This window comes from Chaetura pelagica, unplaced genomic scaffold (genome assembly GCF_000747805.2).
Source record: "Chaetura pelagica isolate M959 unplaced genomic scaffold, ChaPel_1.0 scaffold3, whole genome shotgun sequence".
Taxonomy (NCBI): domain Eukaryota; kingdom Metazoa; phylum Chordata; class Aves; order Apodiformes; family Apodidae; genus Chaetura; species Chaetura pelagica.
In genome coordinates, this window is record NW_009952974.1 from 11077485 (window position 1) to 11096148 (window position 18664).

At 39.6% G+C, this 18664-nt stretch overlaps 1 protein-coding gene across 1 annotated transcript; it reads right to left on the reverse strand.

Annotated features, from left to right (window-relative positions):
- Positions 1-1089: 1089 nt before the first annotated feature.
- FASTKD1 (FAST kinase domains 1) lies at positions 1090-14530 on the reverse strand. The gene is made up of 14 exons (XM_009996301.1): positions 14196-14530; positions 13769-13837; positions 12690-12815; positions 11153-11551; positions 9690-9800; positions 8841-8972; positions 7355-7841; positions 6474-6588; positions 5779-5907; positions 4889-5020; positions 3740-3853; positions 3333-3465; positions 2182-2296; positions 1090-1179 (listed from the first exon to the last, which is right to left on the reverse strand). The coding sequence occupies exons 1-14, from the start codon at positions 14528-14530 to the stop codon at positions 1090-1092; spliced, it is 2487 nt and encodes an 828-aa protein (XP_009994603.1).
- Positions 14531-18664: the final 4134 nt, after the last annotated feature.

Genomic DNA, 18664 nt, shown 5'->3' on the forward strand with positions numbered 1-18664 from the left:
TTCTGCATCCCAGAATCTTGTGCCTCCTGACTCAAACCCTGGCTGAGCACAACCACAGGAGGCCTTGTAATTGGCAAGTCGTTTTGAAAGGTCATAAATATACCAGCAATGTTTTTTATGACCAGTAACCAAGGTAACTCACTCTGTGAAGACTTTTCTTGGTCTTGGTTTCAATTTTCGGCCTAATTTTGATTTTTTACATCTTATTTACAGAATAGGCAGGTTAAATGGTTTGTCTAATTTTGTTTTCTTTCTATTAGCAAGGGCTGAGCCAATGCATAATGCCATTGTAAAAAAGTTCATTAATTATCCAGCATTATTTTCTCCTTATCTCAGATAAATCTCTCAGGTATTTCTTCCAAGTTGCATTTAACCAGAGTACAGGTCTTCCATGGGTCTGGTGGTTACCTCTAGAACTAGTCTATTTTTTCAGTATGTGCAGGCTCAAGCCATACTTCTGCACAGACATCACAGGATAGGAGAAGCAGCTGGCGGTCCCTCACTGCACAACACCCTCCCCCAGTACAGTCACCCACAGTACCTCTGTTCTGGAAGATGGAAACAGAACAGCTGTAGCAGCATCCTAATCTTAGCAAATCTGCATTTCAGTTTCTTGGTTTCATAGTACAGATACAGTCTGATCCCTATTGCTCATTCTGTCACATGATAGAAGACAGACAGTTTCCAGTAGATCTGCTGCCTCTTCTCTGACAGTCAAGAATATTTCCAACTTTTTCTTTGGTCAGCTTTATATCTGGCTACGGCTCTGCTTTATTGAGGAAATAATAATGTATTTTTATGACAAAACTCTCACGTATTTAGACTCACGTATTTAAAGAACAGCTTCCAGGTAATTTAAGCATCCTTAAGATTTTAAGCATCCTTATCTTCATGGCCCGTTGTTACCTGCCTCTTGCAATACCAGAAAACCAGGTTAAATCTCTTGACACCTGATGCCCCATGGAAAGCCTTCATCCAGCTGACTCACAGATAAAGACATTTTTGCAAGTAAGTACTCCAGGATTAGAAGGAGTTTAATGGTACATGATGTGTTCATATAAAAAAATACTTTTGACTACATGTCTGACATCAGTGTATTCCACATAGATGCTTTCTTAGATATTCTAGCTGTTCACCTTTTGTCGACAGAACCATAGAATTCCATTCAAAGTGAGGAATCTGTAGAACAGAATCATACAAACTGAGTATTAACATTGGCTGGTATAAGCCATGTAGCACCTTACAGCAACGAAAAGGCTCTTTAATATCTGTTGTTATCCACTTAAAGATATTTTATCACCTGTGTCCTTCTAAAAGCTAGGCTTATTCTAATACTGAAAAGAATAATTTCTTCATCTAAATATAGTCAGTTTGCTTCCAAAATGCAGCACATTTTCAGAGATGTAAAGCAGATACCCAAGCAATACAGGCTATAACAACTCCATTTCACTATCTCCCACCTTTTGAAACCCAAAAAGAGAAAAATCCCAATCACTATAGTTAGTAATGTTAATGCATCAAACTGGAATGGCATATCAGTAAAGTAGCTTTTACTGTCAGGGTAATATAAGTAAGGATGTTCAACCTGTTAAAGAAAAAAACGCACAAACCTTAAGCTTAAAGAGGGATCTTAGCTAAAATTAGAGTAGGTAATTTTATATATATATAAGACTCTGCAAAAATGAGCCTCCATTTTCCCAGTGTTTCCATGCTGTTGTCTGTGAATTAACTCTGGCCACTAGTCTTCCCTGTCACAGCACGATCACTACTGCAGACAGACAATATACATAAGCCATGTTGCAGCAGCCGTAACTGTCTCTCTTACCACTCAAGGAGGGTACGTTCAGTCTTCTTCTAGAGTACAAATCTTTGGTGAACTGAACTCAAACTCTTGTTTGACTTCTCCTTTACTCAGGCTATGTCAAGACTGCTAGTTTGCCTGCAGTATGGCAAGATTGAGACCTTTTGACTTCAGTTTTGCTGCAGCCACTTTCAGAGAAGGTGCAAGTTCTATGAAGACCTTGACAACAGCCTGGAATTTCCTTCCTAAATACAAAAACTGCTCTCATCCAGAAGGTGCTTTTAACTATTAGCTATCTTTCAATCTGTTGGAAGGGAAATGTATCACTCTGCACTATCTATACAAATCAGAAAGGACACAGAATATTGGTGACTGCTCACCTGAACTACCCGGTATCCCAGCATTTCCAGGTGTCGTTTTTTCATTGCAGGTTCTCCTTTCAGGTGACGTGAATTTTTGCTAAAAGCTTTTGAATCAAGAAATTCCAAAGCAATTCTGCAAAAAACAAAAATGTGCATTTACTTTCAGGTTCTACCTGAATAACAGTAAGTGGTATTTCTAGTTCAGTATTGATAACTGCTGCAAGACTATTGCTAGATAAATATGACAATTCATAGAAAAAGAAAATTAACTCCATGAAACTAGGCAAAATACCTTCCTCGTATTTATTTGGAGATATTTGAACATCACTTGATTTAGAAAAAGCATTTCTGCTATGCATCTATTTTTGTACAAATGGTGAAAATGGCTAACTAGCATTTTCAAGGCTTACATTTTAAGAGGTGGTAGGAAAACAGTACTCCAATCTCGTGAAACACATTTCAAGAATGTCCCGTCTGCCCTAGGAACTGGGTCTGCTTGGGATAGAGTTACTTTTCTTCACAGCAGCCTGTATGGTTCTGTGTTTTGGTTCAGTGACCAAAAACGTGTTGATAACGCACGAGTATTTTGCCTGTTGCTGAAGAGTGCTTGCACAACATCAAGGCCTTCTTTGTTTCTCACTCTGCACCCAGTGTATAGGCTGCCATTAGCAAAGGTTGGGAGGTGACACAACTGGAACTGGCCCAAGCAGTATTCCATACCATAAGCTCAGCAATACAACGGGGAACTTTTTCCAAACTAGTTGTTGCTAGTAGTGAGTGACTGCATTTGCATGAATTGTTTTCCCTTTTTTGTTGTTGGTTTTTTGTTTATTTCTTGTTTTTTTTGTTCCTCTGCCTTCCATTCATTTACTAAACTGTATTAATTGCAACCCAGGAGGTTTTTTTATTCACTTTTGCCCTCTAGATTCTCTCCCCTGTCAAGCTGCAGAAGAGTTAGCCAACAACGAGGTGGGAAGTTAGTTGCTGGCTGGGGTCAGCCCACCACACCTAGGAAGGCTAAACCTTGTAAGGCTTTGGAAAAAGGAACAGAAAAAATAGCCTAGGGTTTGCAACAACCATTTAGGACATAAGCATCAAAAACCTTGTCTAAACTTGATCTAAGCTTGGAAGCTTCAAAGAGCTAATGTGCAAGAATTTAATGGACTAACCTCTGAGCTCCAGGAGGCAGGGTATTTTTCCTTGCATTGTTCATGTCATGTCGCAAGTGTATTCCCTCCAAAGGTATATTCTGAGCTATATAGGGAAGAGGCTTTTTATTTTCATCCATAATACACTCAAAATCTGTGAGAAAATACAACAAACCTGTTTACTGACACAAAAAAGGGTGAAATAATTTGATCTGTACAGTGTTTACTTCCGGAAAAACTAAGTGATAACCATAATATGATATATCCAACATTATTTATATTACACAGAACATTTTAGAAAATGTATTTGATAAAGCATTTTCTACTTTGCAGCATCTTATGGCCACACATCATGGGGCTTCCTCGTTTTGGTGATAATAGTGGAATTGCAGATCTCCATTACAATCCTTAGAGGATGAACTTCTTACCTATTTGATAGTAGTATGGTGTGAGAACAGATATTCTTGCATAATTGCTCCCTCCTAAGATCTCTGTCAGCACTCTGTGAACATGCTGTCGCAGTGGATTTATTCGGCTACTGCCTATGAAGACAAAACAAAGAATTAATACCTAAAAACATCCACAGCCAATGTTTTGAAAATAGTACTTCATGACACTGCATTTTGACAGGCAATCTACTGAATTAATGCTTTCCTACAGATCCCTGGTGTTATTTCATTATAATTCAGAGACAATTTGATAATCTTTTGGGTGGAAATTGGCAGGTGCCAATTAAGCACAAATTTCAAACACAGACTTTCCATCCCAGGGTTTTTCCCACTGATATACTACTAACACTTTAGTTTCAGGTTTTACCTGTTGGATTTTGTTTGCTCTTAATTGTACTTAAGACAGTTAAATAAGTATTTACTTATTTTGCATCTATCACAGGCACACCCCACTATCTATCACTTCTCTGTTGCAGATTGTTTAATACCTTGCTCTTTGGAACATCTTCAGTCTCAGAGATAAAGCAGCCGAGTTCAGTGGCAAATCAAATCTCCCCAACGAGAATCTGTGAGTTTGCATCAGCTGGATTTTCTGAAAACTGATCACTATTCTGAAAGATCTCAGCTGCTACACTTGACTGCTAGCCTACTTCTCCACCCCTCATCCTTGATGAACCTTGATTCTTCTGAGGAAGATAACAGAAGCGAGTTCAAAAGGAGGCAGCAAAAACACTCACCTTGGAAAATTTTAAGTCAAAAGTTCAGTCTTGTAAGTGTCTCACAGATCAAAGTGACCCATCTCCTCCAGTAATCATTATGATCATCTTCCTGCCTTTCCATCCTCCATGCCATGTACAACTGTTCCTGGGTATTTAAATTTTGTTTCTTATTTAGAAATATCCCTCTCTGCCACACTAATTCTCCCAGGGAGAACTGCTTGCTGTCTGTCACACTACTAAGCAGTTGCACTTTCAAGAACACATCCTCAGCAGAGAGTGGGGTGCACCCTTCTGTGCTTCTATTGTGTACTAGTGTCAATGTGACAGTTTAGAAGCAGCATCTAGCAGACAGTTGAAAACAGACTATTACTAGTAATAAGGGCAGCTTTTCCTCTCCTGTATTCCTTACTGTTATGGAAGACACGCTGGCAGTCGCGCTCATGAAACCAAGGGATGTGCAACTCCGGGCATTCCAGACAGACTGCTCTGTTCAACTTCATGAGGCGGGAACGGACCCTCCGCTTTAGGGCATCAGGCAGGACTGAGTTCAACAAAATAAAAAGGTGTGAACTGAAATGTGAAAAAGCCAACTCACTGCACTAAATTACTACCTCTGAATTCTTTACTAGAGATGCAAATATCTATACATTACAGCATTAAAAAAATTAATGCTGCAGAATCTTGGAAAGTTTCTTCAAAATCACTGAGGAAAATGTGAAAAATGACAGTTTTGCTTAAGAACAACACCAAAACAGAAGAAACTAGCAATCTGAATGCTCTTCTATAATTTATCTTTTAATCAAATGGTTGAAGGCCAAATGACAACAGTACATTGATAGCAAACAATGTACAAGTAGAGAGGAAAGAAACATTCAAACACTCAAGTCTCTTATTTAGAAAGAAGAGACTCATGGGACTTACTTCTTTCAGACAAGAATCCCACATAATTTCTTCAGCTTTGTGACTACTTCTAGTAATAAACTACCACACTCAGGTAATATTATTTCTAACAAAATTGAAGAATTATTAAATACTGAGTGCAATAAGCTGACTAATTTTTTTTTTTTAAATCAGCTTCTTTCATCTGCAATGTAAGTGTATACTTTTAAAACAAAGCACAAGTTTTTGTTCATTACTTCCTTTTTAACACTCAAATAATAACTATAATATATAGAGGGGCCTTTCCAGAAAAATAAATTGTTTAAAGAGTAATTCTACTTCTCAAGTCATATACAGGCCCACAATTCCATTTTATGCCAAATGCTAAGTAATCTAATTCCCACAGAGCTAGATATTTACCTTCAAGTTGAGCAGCCAGTTCACTTAGGAAAGATACATTAAATATCTTGTTTATCAGAAGTGGAGGAAAATACCCAGCCACTGCCAAAACATGACCAAGCAGCACCAACTGATGAGCTTCAAAACAACCTTTAAAAAACAGAAATTCCTATTAACACATGACATAAAATTGAAAGGACTTGCAATTCTCTCCCAAGTCATCCAAGTTTCTCTCCTGATGTACTGAATGAAGATGCAGACAGATGAAGGACTACTTCTGCTAACTGCACCAACGTGAAGGTCAACTCTTGCCAGGTCTGTGCAGAAGGAAACTAGTTAGTCTTAGAAAAAGGGAACTCCACAATATTTCAGTAGCTAGCAAATCTTCACAGTTCTGTAAGCCTGTATCAAAAAAGCTCCAGGTAGTTAATCAGAACATTCACTTGCTTTTTACTACACTCCAGATGCCTTGCTAGTACCTTATCAACAGTAATTTTTCAAGGGTGAAATGAAGCTATAAAACCCAACAGAAGCATACATGGAATCTTTGTTGTGATTTAACCCCAGCAGGCAACGTATTAGTAGTAATATATAAAAACACTTTTTTCTTTGCTTAAAAATAAGGCGTTCTATTCCCATTTTTATTCAGTACAAAGAATATCTTCCAATTATATTGATTTATGTAGTGTCAGAGTATATTTGTTTAAGGCACTTACTTAAGTTAGAAGTAAGATGTTGGATACAATTTTCAAAGAACTCTTCATCAGCAGGCGGGTCATAATTCAGAGCAGAGAAAAGGAAGAGAATAAAATAGATTTCAAAGGGGTGGATCTAGAAAAAAATACATCCTAAATTAAGTCACTGCAAATTATTGTAACATTGGTTTACAATAAAAAAGGGGGTTATAAGTCATTCAGAACTTGGAAATTTAAGACTAGATGAGCAATTTTCTATATTTAATTTTTTGTCAACTTTTCCTGGAGATTTATTTTTTTTTAAATAAAATACAGAAATCATTAAAATTGTAGCTATGGCTAAAACTTAAAATCTGTTTCATGTAGATGATCCAAGTGCTTCTATATACTTAAGACTTCCAAGAAGCTTTTGAAAAGGTTTCCCATTAAATGCCCTTAAAGAAACCAAAATGTCATAGAATAAAAATAAAGATCTATATAAATACCAGATAGAGAAGGAAAAAATAAAAAAAAAAGGCGAGAAAACACAGTCACTTTGACCAAAAGGCCAAGTTATTGGGGAAATCCGTGCAAGAATAATAGTGTAAAAATATACACCATGTGATATGATTATTTGTAAAGGGATTAAAAAAAATATTCGGGATGGTCAAATATAAAGCTGAACGGAAAGGATTATGGTTGACCTAACACAGACTGAACAATGAAATAAGAAAGGAAATTAAAGACAAGTAAGTGCAAAATAATGTACAGGGAAGTAAAACACATTTGAATAAACACAGAAAAGGATGAGCTCCAAATCAGGAGAATCATTGTGTGGGTTGTGCTCTGAAACACATTAACTACTTCCTTGTCCTTTCTTACTGATTAACTTACATAGTAGATAGAAAGAAAAACTGCAATACCTTGTCTATGTTTTCAACAGTCACAGAAGCTATTTGGTCAAGTAATGAAGGACAATGGTGGTTTGTTTTTATGAGGAAAAAAGACAACTGTGATACATTTGCCCATGTTATCTGGTCTATCAAACATAGACACACAGCCATAGTTTCCTCACTGAGGACTTCTTTAAACCACTCTCCATTCAGATGTGTAAATTCTTCCAACAGAAGATTTAAATTGTTGGCTTTCTGAAGCCTCTGAAATGCACAGTCATTTACTTTTTGCAGAAGCTTTACATGTAGGTCAGAACTGTTTTGCCAGTGCAACTGGTCATAATGATTCCATTTGACAAGAGCTGTAGCGATGCAATTCAAATGATGGAGCCTACACTGAGGCAGAACTGTTGCTGCTTTGTTTATAATGGTTTCCTCCACTTGAAAGGAAGGAAGCATGGCCAGAACACGAATTATTGCAGCTGTATCAGCAGGTATGACACTAGGTTTTAAAAACCTGGAAAAGAAACAAAAAGAAACACAAACCATCAGTACTCACAAAGTGCAAATGTTTTTAAAAAACTCCACAAACAAAATAAAGAAAAAAAAACAAAATTACATTAATGAAAATGCTATTTTTAAAGTCTAAAGCTGCACAGGAAATATAAGTAGAAAATTAATTACATGGTAGAAATTCACACAGTGATTACCATCTTTTATTCACTGAGATTAACTTCTTCCTTCTAATTTATTCAAAATTGAAAAAGGGAAGAAGACAAAGAGCATCTCAGTCAGCTGGTGAGGCATCAAGTGTTACCCATAAACAGAAAAATCCTTAGTAAGGGCAGAAAGTCCACCTTTGTTAACAGTCTATGGATTTCTGGGCCCGCATAATTTCTGTGATTTCTGTCCTGAGGAGCACCAGGTTCTGAGGTGCCTGAGGAATGTGAAAGCATAATCCACAAAAAACATGTACAGCCAGGGCACTGCATTCCTAGAAGAGGAACAGTGGCAGATCTCTTCTTCTGCAATTCCAGAAATGGCTTCCCTTTCTACATTGCAACTGTACAAGCCTGAGACCTAACTAGACAGTTCTTCCATCAGAAGAAAAGTATTTCTGCCTCACACTTTAACTTGTCCCAACCACGTAATTTTTACTGTATATTTTTCATAACTTGTTCCTCCAAACATCAAAGAAGACACGGATTCCTGCCCTTCCTATAAAGTACCAATCAAAATTTCCTGTTCAATGTCATTATATTGCAGTGGCCACAGGGCAAAAAAAATTTTTTTTTAAACATATATTTATTAGCAGATACCATTTGGTCTACAGTCAAAACAATGTCCACTTTCTATCCTCTGATTTACATGTTTAATAGAATAAAATGTTTTAAACAGTTTTATACTTCTTCATATTTTAGGGGAACATAACAATTTAACATCTTAGCTTGTCATTTAAAAAATTAAGTAGACAACAGTTTAACACTTATATAGCTACATTTCCAAGAATACACACCCAAGTAGTAACATCCTCAGTTTGGCAAACAGCTCCAGATTGTGGCAACGCAATACCACCAAGTACTGTGTTAACTTTACCAACTGTAATAGATTATAGTTATCCAAGTGTTTGTGCAGAACAGAAGCCATTCTGAATACAAAAAGAAAAAGATGACATGGTATTACACCAATACAGAAGATACTGCAAAACCCAACATGGCACATGGAGAAAGGGTCTCCCGTGGTGGTGGTGCACAGTACCTAGATAGAGGGTATGCTATTGCTCACAACCTGCATTTAACTGTGCTGCATCTGTGACGTGTCTGATGCTACATCTTCTGTGCACAAAATCTCTACTACTTTTCTCTTCATTGTATGAAAGATATTACCTCTCCCTGTAACTAACATTCAGTTTTCAACTGCAAAACACCTGCCCAGGTCCTTAAAGACAAAAGACACAGTAATTCAAAGTAGGGCACAATAACTTTTGAAGAAATAATCCACATCAATGACAGGATAGGGAACATTTCTCTGCAACTTGGAACTCATTTGTCTCACCAGTTTACAGTAACTCTTAAAAGTTTACTCAAATAGGATCACATATTTTTAAATAAGCCAAATATTATTACATTAAATTGGTAAGGTTGAAATGCCCTTCTATAAAATTTGGAAATTACCTCAATTACTTCTGGGTCATTCTGTGATGTTCTAAAATCTGTAATAACTAATGAAACATGCGCATGTACATTCATGTACAAGTGACACACTTTCCACTCCCAGCTTACTGGATATTATATAGTTTTCCATACCAAATGGAAGTAGTTTACCTAGAGAATACAACTTCTTAGTAGTATAAAAAAAAAATTACTTTTTGAGTAGATGAGAATTTCTGCATTTCATTTTCTGCATTGTCTTGAGTATTATCAATACCTGATGACTGCTAAATTCTTCTGCCATGGATGCTGCAGTTACTAGCAACCTAAAGAGGAAAAGAAAAGATATATTTTCCAAAGAAAAACAGTTGAAAATCTCTAGCAAAAATTGCAGCCATTTTCTTTGTCTAGGAAGGAAAGAATCAATAACTACTTAAGGAAATATTGGAAAACAAATTCTCCCAAACTGGAGACCTTTATTCTGTTGACCCTTCTGCTAAACAGTTTATCTGTATGGTGCAGATAAAGAGATGTGAGTCTGTTAGATCAGTACATAATGTTCTGACACTAGAAACCAGCAATTCTGAATGTAGACAAGAAGGGAAAGTACTCTGAGACACTAAACAATGCACCATCAATCAGTAAGCTCCAGATACTAGAATGAAATATGAGCTGAACTGGCTCTGGGGCAAATAAAGCTAATGACTATTTTTGTCTCACACTGATTTTTACTAAAAATAAAGTAAGCTTTTCAAAATCTAGGAAAAGCTTTTGGAACTAAGTCAGGTAAGGCACCAACACAGGCTTGCAGTACATCCAGATCTCTGAATAGAGGCAGATGTTAATGAAGAAAAGTAAAAACTGTAATTAATTGTAATTAATATGGCAAATTCTGCCTAAAACTGAAGACTTTCAGAGACACATCACTAATGCTACAACAAATTTTGTAGCATAAAAAAAAAACCAACACAAAAACCCCCCAAAAAAACCCCAAAAAACCAAACCAACCAACCCAGGCAGAGAAAAATCTGCCACACAATACTATGGTGCAACACCTAAATAAATGCTGAAGTGTTCCCTGCTGATGACCTTCCATATAGAATAGGACATACAGCAAACTCAGATAGGACAGTACTCAGGCTGTTTAAGCTACTGCCAGTCTTAAAAAGGAAAAAGCAGCAGATACTACTGCATATATTTCTCAGGGGAATTAAAGTTTTTTACTACCATCCATCGTGAAAGGAAGGCTGCAGTCTAAAAGACAGAGGTACAAGATGGTCTTGCATAACAGCATTCACAAACCCCTTGATTACCGAATCCAGCCTTCTATGCAAATGTTCTAAGACAATCTGTTATAACTATGCTTCCACAATTAAAGAATACATTGCTACAAAGTTATAACTAGAAAACCTAATGCTGGCTCAAGGGATAGGTTCAGAAATTCCACCAAATCACAGAATTGCAGAATGTTAGGAGTTGGAAGGGACCTCTAGAGATCACCCAGTCCAACATCCCTGACAAAGCATGATCACCTAGGGCAGGTCACACAAGAACACATCCAGGGGGGTTTTTCAAAGTCTCCAGAGAAGGAGAATCCACAACAGGTACTCATCTGGGTACATTTTTCATTTCTGTGCAATACTATGTATATACCATAAATAAGATAAAATAAACTTACCTTTCTCTTACCTTGGATCCTGCCATAGGCCCAAGAGTGAAAAATAATTTTGCAAAGCTTTCAGGATCATAATAATCATCTATAGTTTCAGACAGCAGCTGTTTAGCAACCAAGCGGAATTCAGCATTGTCAAAACCCAGCTGCTCATACAGTCCAAAAATATGACTAATACTGTGTACATCTAGATGGGAGGCACTTTTAAGGAAAACCTTGTTGCATTTTTCTATCAATGGATAATGTCTCACTTTAACATTCTGAAGAAACTGTAGTATTCTTTTGGCATAGTTGAAGTGGACTTCATAATTTTCTTTCAAGATCTGTTCAGCCTTGTGTAGTAACCGATCTCGGAAACTCTGTGAGATAACATCAGATATGCTGATCATCAAAACTGACAAGATCCTAAAAAATTCAGAAGATTTTACACTTACACATAGACCATGATAAGTAATAAATTTTAGATTTCTTAAATAAACCATGCAAAAGAACATGAGTCAGGGTGTTGTTAATCACCTCTGCATAAAAAAAGGAATTTTAAATCTAATGCAGAAAAACCAGATGACTAAACTCTGCTTTCAGTGAATTTTTTTAATTACTGGAATTTTTCAACCATCTCTTGCAAAGTTGTATGCAATGAAAGCATTCACCTAAGGCAAGACCCTTACTTGCCTGATTAAAATTTAGAGAAAGATCTTTAATGTTCAATGGAAACTAAAGAAATCCAAACAATTCTCAAGTGACAGAACGGGGAGAAGAGTCATTGCTACTCCTAAAGAAAAAATCCCACCCTAATGGAATAAAACTTACGACCACAGGGAGAGTAAGCTGTGAAACAAAATGCAGTCCAGTCTCCTCACATCCACAAAAGTGTTGAGACTGCTGGTGTTACATAAAACAGAAAAAGGGAACAGCAGTCTTTGCTATAATAGCCCAGGGAGGAACAAAGGCAAGAAAAAGAAGCTTGGACTTACTTGACTAGGGTCAGGTTTCAAATAATTGTAATATTAGGGTAAAGCATGAGACATGCTGGCAAGAGTATTGATTAATCCAACTTGGCAAAAAGAAAAAAAATAGCTCTGAAGAGAAATTAAAAAAACATTGCTTTAGGACTCCTTGTTGCCATTCACAATAGTGAACTACATCCATGTCGTAATAGAAAAACTATCAATCTCAAGGAAGAAAAACATTTTCTGGTGAGTAAATAGCCTCCAAATTCTCTAAAAAGTCCATGTAAAAATTAGAATCAGGATAGAGCAGTATCTGCTGGTTTTCCACTGCAAGCAGAACTTCAGCTTTAACCAAGTGTTTAAATTGGTTATAAAGAAATTCTTTACAACATCACTGGGAAAATGTAGTTGCCTAAGGAAGCCTTATCCATGAAAATCAATTCACTAATACAAATTCCCCTCTCTCCCATAAACCCCAAACTGAAGAAAAGCAACCTACAGTTGAGAAAAAGGGAGAGTGCTTTGTTCAGCAAAGGCAGCTCTGTCATTGTGACATTGCTTCTCCTGCTACTAAATTTCTTTCTGGCACTTACCTTATATCTTGTATAGAATCCAGCTTCACATCCACAATATGAGCTACTTTGCCAATTACAGGACTGAAATGTTTGTGCTGCTTGTATAAACACAGTGCAAATTTAGACAGAGCTGGCAAACTAAGCCTGTCAAGACATCAAAAACAGATGAAAACAGATCAAAACCAGAATATTTACCTTTTATTTCTAGTGAGCGAGACAAAAATACATTTCAACAAATACATAAAAAACAAGGTTATACTCAAATTACAAAGCAAGGTAACAAAGTATCTAAGCATTTCCTATTCGACCCTCTGTAATGAAAACACCTAGTTATTTTATATTAAAGAATGTTATGCATACAGAGCTCTACAAAATTCAGAAGTTATTAATTTAACCAGATGAACATAAGAAATCCATAAAGATTACATTCGCAAGCAATGATGTGAAATAGCTAAAATGAATGTGAGTAATTTATTGTCATCAAGCTTGAATGTCATCAAGCTACAATGAATTTATTTTTCAAGATACCCCTGATGTTAAGCTGGGAGAGGCAATTCTGTGATGCTGGTACCAAGACTGACACTAGCTTCTGCCACTAACTTGAGAATAATGAATGAAAATTACAATATCCAAAAAACCCAACAAAATAACTCAACAAAAAACAACAAAAGAAAAAAACACAGGGAAAATGTTTGCGTTTGATATTAAAAGTTTTTTACTAATATTGAGATGAGCTGGGGTCTAAAAACTATTTAAGAGCTGGATAGCAAGCTCTAAAATAAAACTGTAAATATCAAAACCTGCCATTTACTTCAAATACATAAATCTACACAGACAACATATTTCAAAATCTTAAGTATTAATCCCTGTTTTTGCCATATCTGACTCTGTAACATTTGGGTTCCAGTCCATCAATACTCAAAGGCTCCATAGGTATACAAATAATTTCCAAAAGCTTCAAAAATACAACTGTAATTTTATATACTCATATGTTTAAAACATCCCATAAATACTCTGAGAACTCTTTGTAGCCTCACATGAAGCAAACCATGCTTGCAACTTACATCTTTCATGAAGCATAATAGTATAGTACTTGCCTTTCTAATCTTTTCCATGCTTCTGTAACAAGAACTTCTACTAGAGAATCATGGTTTTCAACACTGAGCCTTCAGAAGAGAGAGATAATAGTTTGAAGTTTGTTTCAAAAGTCATAAAGAAATGACACGTCCTTCCATTACTTATCATGTTTTACTTTTCTATCCCTCCCTCCATTCTAACATATCACAAACATTTATGCATTAATAATCGTAACTGCATTTACTGGGAATCCAAAACAGATTCCGTTGTATCTGCATTTAAAAAACAAGGAACAGGACATTGTCTGTGTCACACAGTCAGAGTATGGAAGCTGGAACTAGGCAGTTTCCAGTCTCCGTATATGATGACTTTGTAGTCAAAATTGCATAGCTTTTTATTGCCAAGTACAAATTGTATAGATGTGGAATTTAACATAATACTGCTTACCTCAGAATACTATATAGAGTGTCTACTATGGCCTCATCTTCCATGTGTTCCACCTTGTTTTCTGCTAAAATGCAGAGAGTCAGAAACTGGGAGTGATTTCTTACATAGTCACTAGTCCTTGAGAGAAGTGGCCTCTTATTTTGCAATTGCCACAGCATGTTCAAAGCAATTCCCACATGTTTTTCAGAAAGCCTAGCCTTGTTCCTTCCAACAAGGCTGAACACTTCATCTTCATGGGTGCAGCTATTTATCTGGCTCAAAAGCAGATCACTACTCAGAGTCCGAGCCTGGTAATGTCTCAGTGTAAACAAGCAAACCTGTCTCAAACAAAGCATTTTGCTATGCCTACCAGACCTACTATCTTTAAAGTGTCCAGAAAGATTCTTCTTTCACTTTTGAAGGTAAACCACGTTGTTTCAAAGAACAGACTCTAGTATTTGAAAAACATAATTTTTCTTTCATTCCATATGGTCACTGTATTATGAAGTATTGAGCTACCTGTAATGAGACAGAATTAAAGAAGTTAAGTACAGTCATAGCTATTAGCTGAAAATCAGTTAATCTTCCTTTTCATGTTGTGAGTAAAGTAAGCTTGAGAACCTACAGCCTGGATTCTTCTCAGAGAAGCTCCCAACAATGAACACTGACATACTCACACGTACCAAAAAAAAACTAGTCCACTTGGGAAGCTTTCAAATTTAGAAACCTATCTTTAAAAAGCACATTACTAAGTAAGTTGCTAGCATTTAAATTGTTAACCTTCATTGACTGATTTGACTATTAGTGGTACCTTTTATTGTTAAAATACCTTTTGCATTACAGCTTCAACGTTCTGTTCTGATCTCCCAATTTCCCCACAATTTGACTGTGCTTGTGCCTTTTACTGTGAAACAGTTAAGACCCCAGTGCTGCTGGCAATAAATCTTGTTCTGTACATATAGATCTCGTCTGCTACCTTGCCCCAGCTTGGGACACTACTTCTACTGAGAAAGAAAGAAAGAAAAACACCTTATTTGAGCAGTCTATGTAAGGTACTGAAATAATTCAAGAAAACCGGATATAGCTGGACACCCCCAATCTGCAAGTATCAAAAATGTTTAAAAATTTAAGTAACTAAGTTTTAAGAGAGCTGTTTACGCGGTACAGGGTGTTTTTCACCTGTCTGCCAGTCACCTCAGCTCTCGTGAGCCCTTCCGTGGGCAGTACCACGGGCATCAACAGCGACCGGCCCACCTCACCTCACCTCCTGCCCACCTCACCCCACCTCCTGCCCACCTCACCCCACCTCCTGCCCACCTCACCTCACCTCCTGCCCACCTCACCCCACCTCCTGCCCACCTCACCCCACCTCCTGCCCACCTCACCCCACCTCCTGCCCACCTCACCTCACCTCCTGCCCACCTCACCCCACCTCCTGCCCACCTCACCCCACCTCCTGCCCACCTCACCCCACCTCCTGCCCACCTCACCTCACCTCCTGCCCACCTCACCCCACCTCCTGCCCACCTCACCCCACCTCCTGCCCACCTCACCCCACCTCCTGCCCACCTCACCTCACCTCCTGCCCACCTCACCCCACCTCCTGCCCACCTCACCCCACCTCCTGCCCACCTCACCCCACCTCCTGCCCACCTCACCTCACCTCCTGCCCACCTCACCCCACCTCCTGCCCACCTCACCCCACCTCCTGCCCACCTCACCCCACCTCCTGCCCACCTCACCTCACCTCCTGCCCACCTCACCCCACCTCCTGCCCACCTCACCCCACCTCCTGCCCACCTCACCCCACCTCCTGCCCACCTCACCTCACCTCCTGCCCACCTCACCCCACCTCCTGCCCACCTCACCCCACCTCCTGCCCACCTCACCCCACCTCCTGCCCACCTCACCTCACCTCCTGCCCACCTCACCCCACCTCCTGCCCACCTCACCCCACCTCCTGCCCACCTCACCCCACCTCCTGCCCACCTCACCTCACCTCCTGCCCACCTCACCCCACCTCCTGCCCACCTCACCCCACCTCCTGCCCACCTCACCCCACCTCCTGCCCACCTCACCTCACCTCCTGCCCACCTCACCCCACCTCCTGCCCACCTCACCCCACCTCCTGCCCACCTCACCCCACCTCCTGCCCACCTCACCTCACCTCCTGCCCACCTCACCCCACCTCCTGCCCACCTCACCCCACCTCCTGCCCACCTCACCCCACCTCCTGCCCACCTCACCTCACCTCCTGCCCACCTCACCCCACCTCCTGCCCACCTCACCCCACCTCCTGCCCACCTCACCCCACCTCCTGCCCACCTCACCTCACCTCCTGCCCACCTCACCCCACCTCCTGCCCACCTCACCCCACCTCCTGCCCACCTCACCCCACCTCCTGCCCACCTCACCTCACCTCCTGCCCACCTCACCCCACCTCCTGCCCACCTCACCCCACCTCCTGCCCACCTCACCCCACCTCCTGCCCACCTCACCTCACCTCCTGCCCACCTCACCCCACCTCCTGCCCACCTCACCCCACCTCCTGCCCACCTCACCCCACCGGTCGCTGCCCCGGCTTTCGGCCTCGCCTGTGGCCGGCGGGACGGGGTGTCTGCCAGCGCTGGCTTAAGCGAGGGCTGTGGAAACGGCGAAGTCCAGCACCCCTCTGGGTTAAACGAGAACAAAGGAATCGGTGTTGTCTGCACGACTTGTAAGACCTCCCTGCTCCCGCAGAACACAACCTAGGAAGTCCTTAGTTTACTTTTCACAAGACCCTTCCTGGGTTCAGGCCACAGTTGGATGCTGCTCCCTCAGAATAAGCGGGGTGGTTTAGCCTCAGTACTGCATCCTGCTCTGCACTGCTAGATCCCGTGTGTGTGAGTGTGTGTAGGAAATAATAACACGACAGTAATTCTAATAAACATTCATATAACACATTGTAAGGGGGGAAAAAAGTCTTCCCCACCTAGAAAAATAGCAAAGGGAACTAAGTTTAGGAACGGTGAAGTTCAAGAGTTTGTCTTTTCTGTACTGGAATTGATGTTACTTTATTGACTGTTTTTTTTACACTTGCGAAAAAAAAAGTTAAAAATGTGTAAGTTCTGGAACGCAAATCTGACATAGGTTGCAACATGTATGTTGCTTATGTTGTAGGCATAAAGCTCTGGGTCGTTTTTCTCACCCGCATTGATAATAACGAAGATATTTAAACAGAATTATTACAATCTTGGATTGTTCTAGAAACCTATCTAAAATCACAGCCAGCACTATTACCGTGAGCAATTTTGACTTGCTGATTTGCAGCTGTCTATCAAGCATTTGGGTTTTTTTATTACTTGCTGTCTGTTATTGATTCTATGTGTACCTCATATGTTGGTTGCTTATGAATATGGAACTCACTCAAACTCATAAAATATCCCCTCTTTCATTTATTACAGGTCTGTAATGTTTTAGAAAAACAGCATGTAAAATTTCTAACTGGATTTGTAAAAATTTTTTTAACTGTAAAATTTGTAATTTGAGTACTCCTATACCACATTGCTTTAGTTACAGTCTACACAGGCATGCAAGCAACAGAGACCCAAACCCTGTCAGGTGACCTCAGTGACACCTCTTTCAAGAATTTCAGCCCTTGTTCAAACTCACAGAAGAACTCCAAGGCATCCACCTGATCTCCCACTTCAGAAGAAAACTATTCCACGTTCATATGAAGGGGACATCTGCAAATCATACAGATTTTTCATTTACAAGATGCTGAACTTTTTACTTTTCACTTGTCAAGTACATTTGCATGAAATAAATTAATAATGCCTAAAACAAATTTTAAATGTTGGATATAATTACCTTAAAATTTAAGTTGAACACATAAGGTAAGAAAACAAGATTTATCAAAGCATGCTGTGCTGAATGGAGCCAGGGTCACCAGCTTCTTCGGATCTCAGAAATCATAGGGGTGAGATGTCTCAATTTTTTATTTTTTTTCAAGAAATTCAGGAGAAAATTTGTTTTCCTGCTTTCAATAGACTCCTCAGCAGCCCGTTACATGACTTCCATGACCTGTTATACACGATTACTAACCCCAGTAGCCACCGGTCCTCCTAAAGGAGGCACGTAATTCCGTGTCAGTCTGAGCTGACTCTGAGGTGCTTTATGCATTGCCATTAACTTTCACGTCCCCATTTTTAAGGTAAGTTGAAATCAACGTTGAACTGCAATACGGGATAGGATTATCAAGAACTTTTTTTCCCTAGTTGGTCTAAATTCCCATTCCAGCCCTTCACAAGCACGAACGACCTGTTACCGCTGGCGTAACCCGAAGCCCTTCCAGTAGTTTTGGACGTTTCATTTACCATTTCCTTGGCCATTTTCCGGGCCCTTGGCTGAGCCCACCCATCAGCGTTCCACCGGCACGGAAGGTCACCGCTAGTCCCGGACAGGTGGAGCTGGAGGGCACTCGCGTACCTGCCGGCGCAACGCGCGGAGCT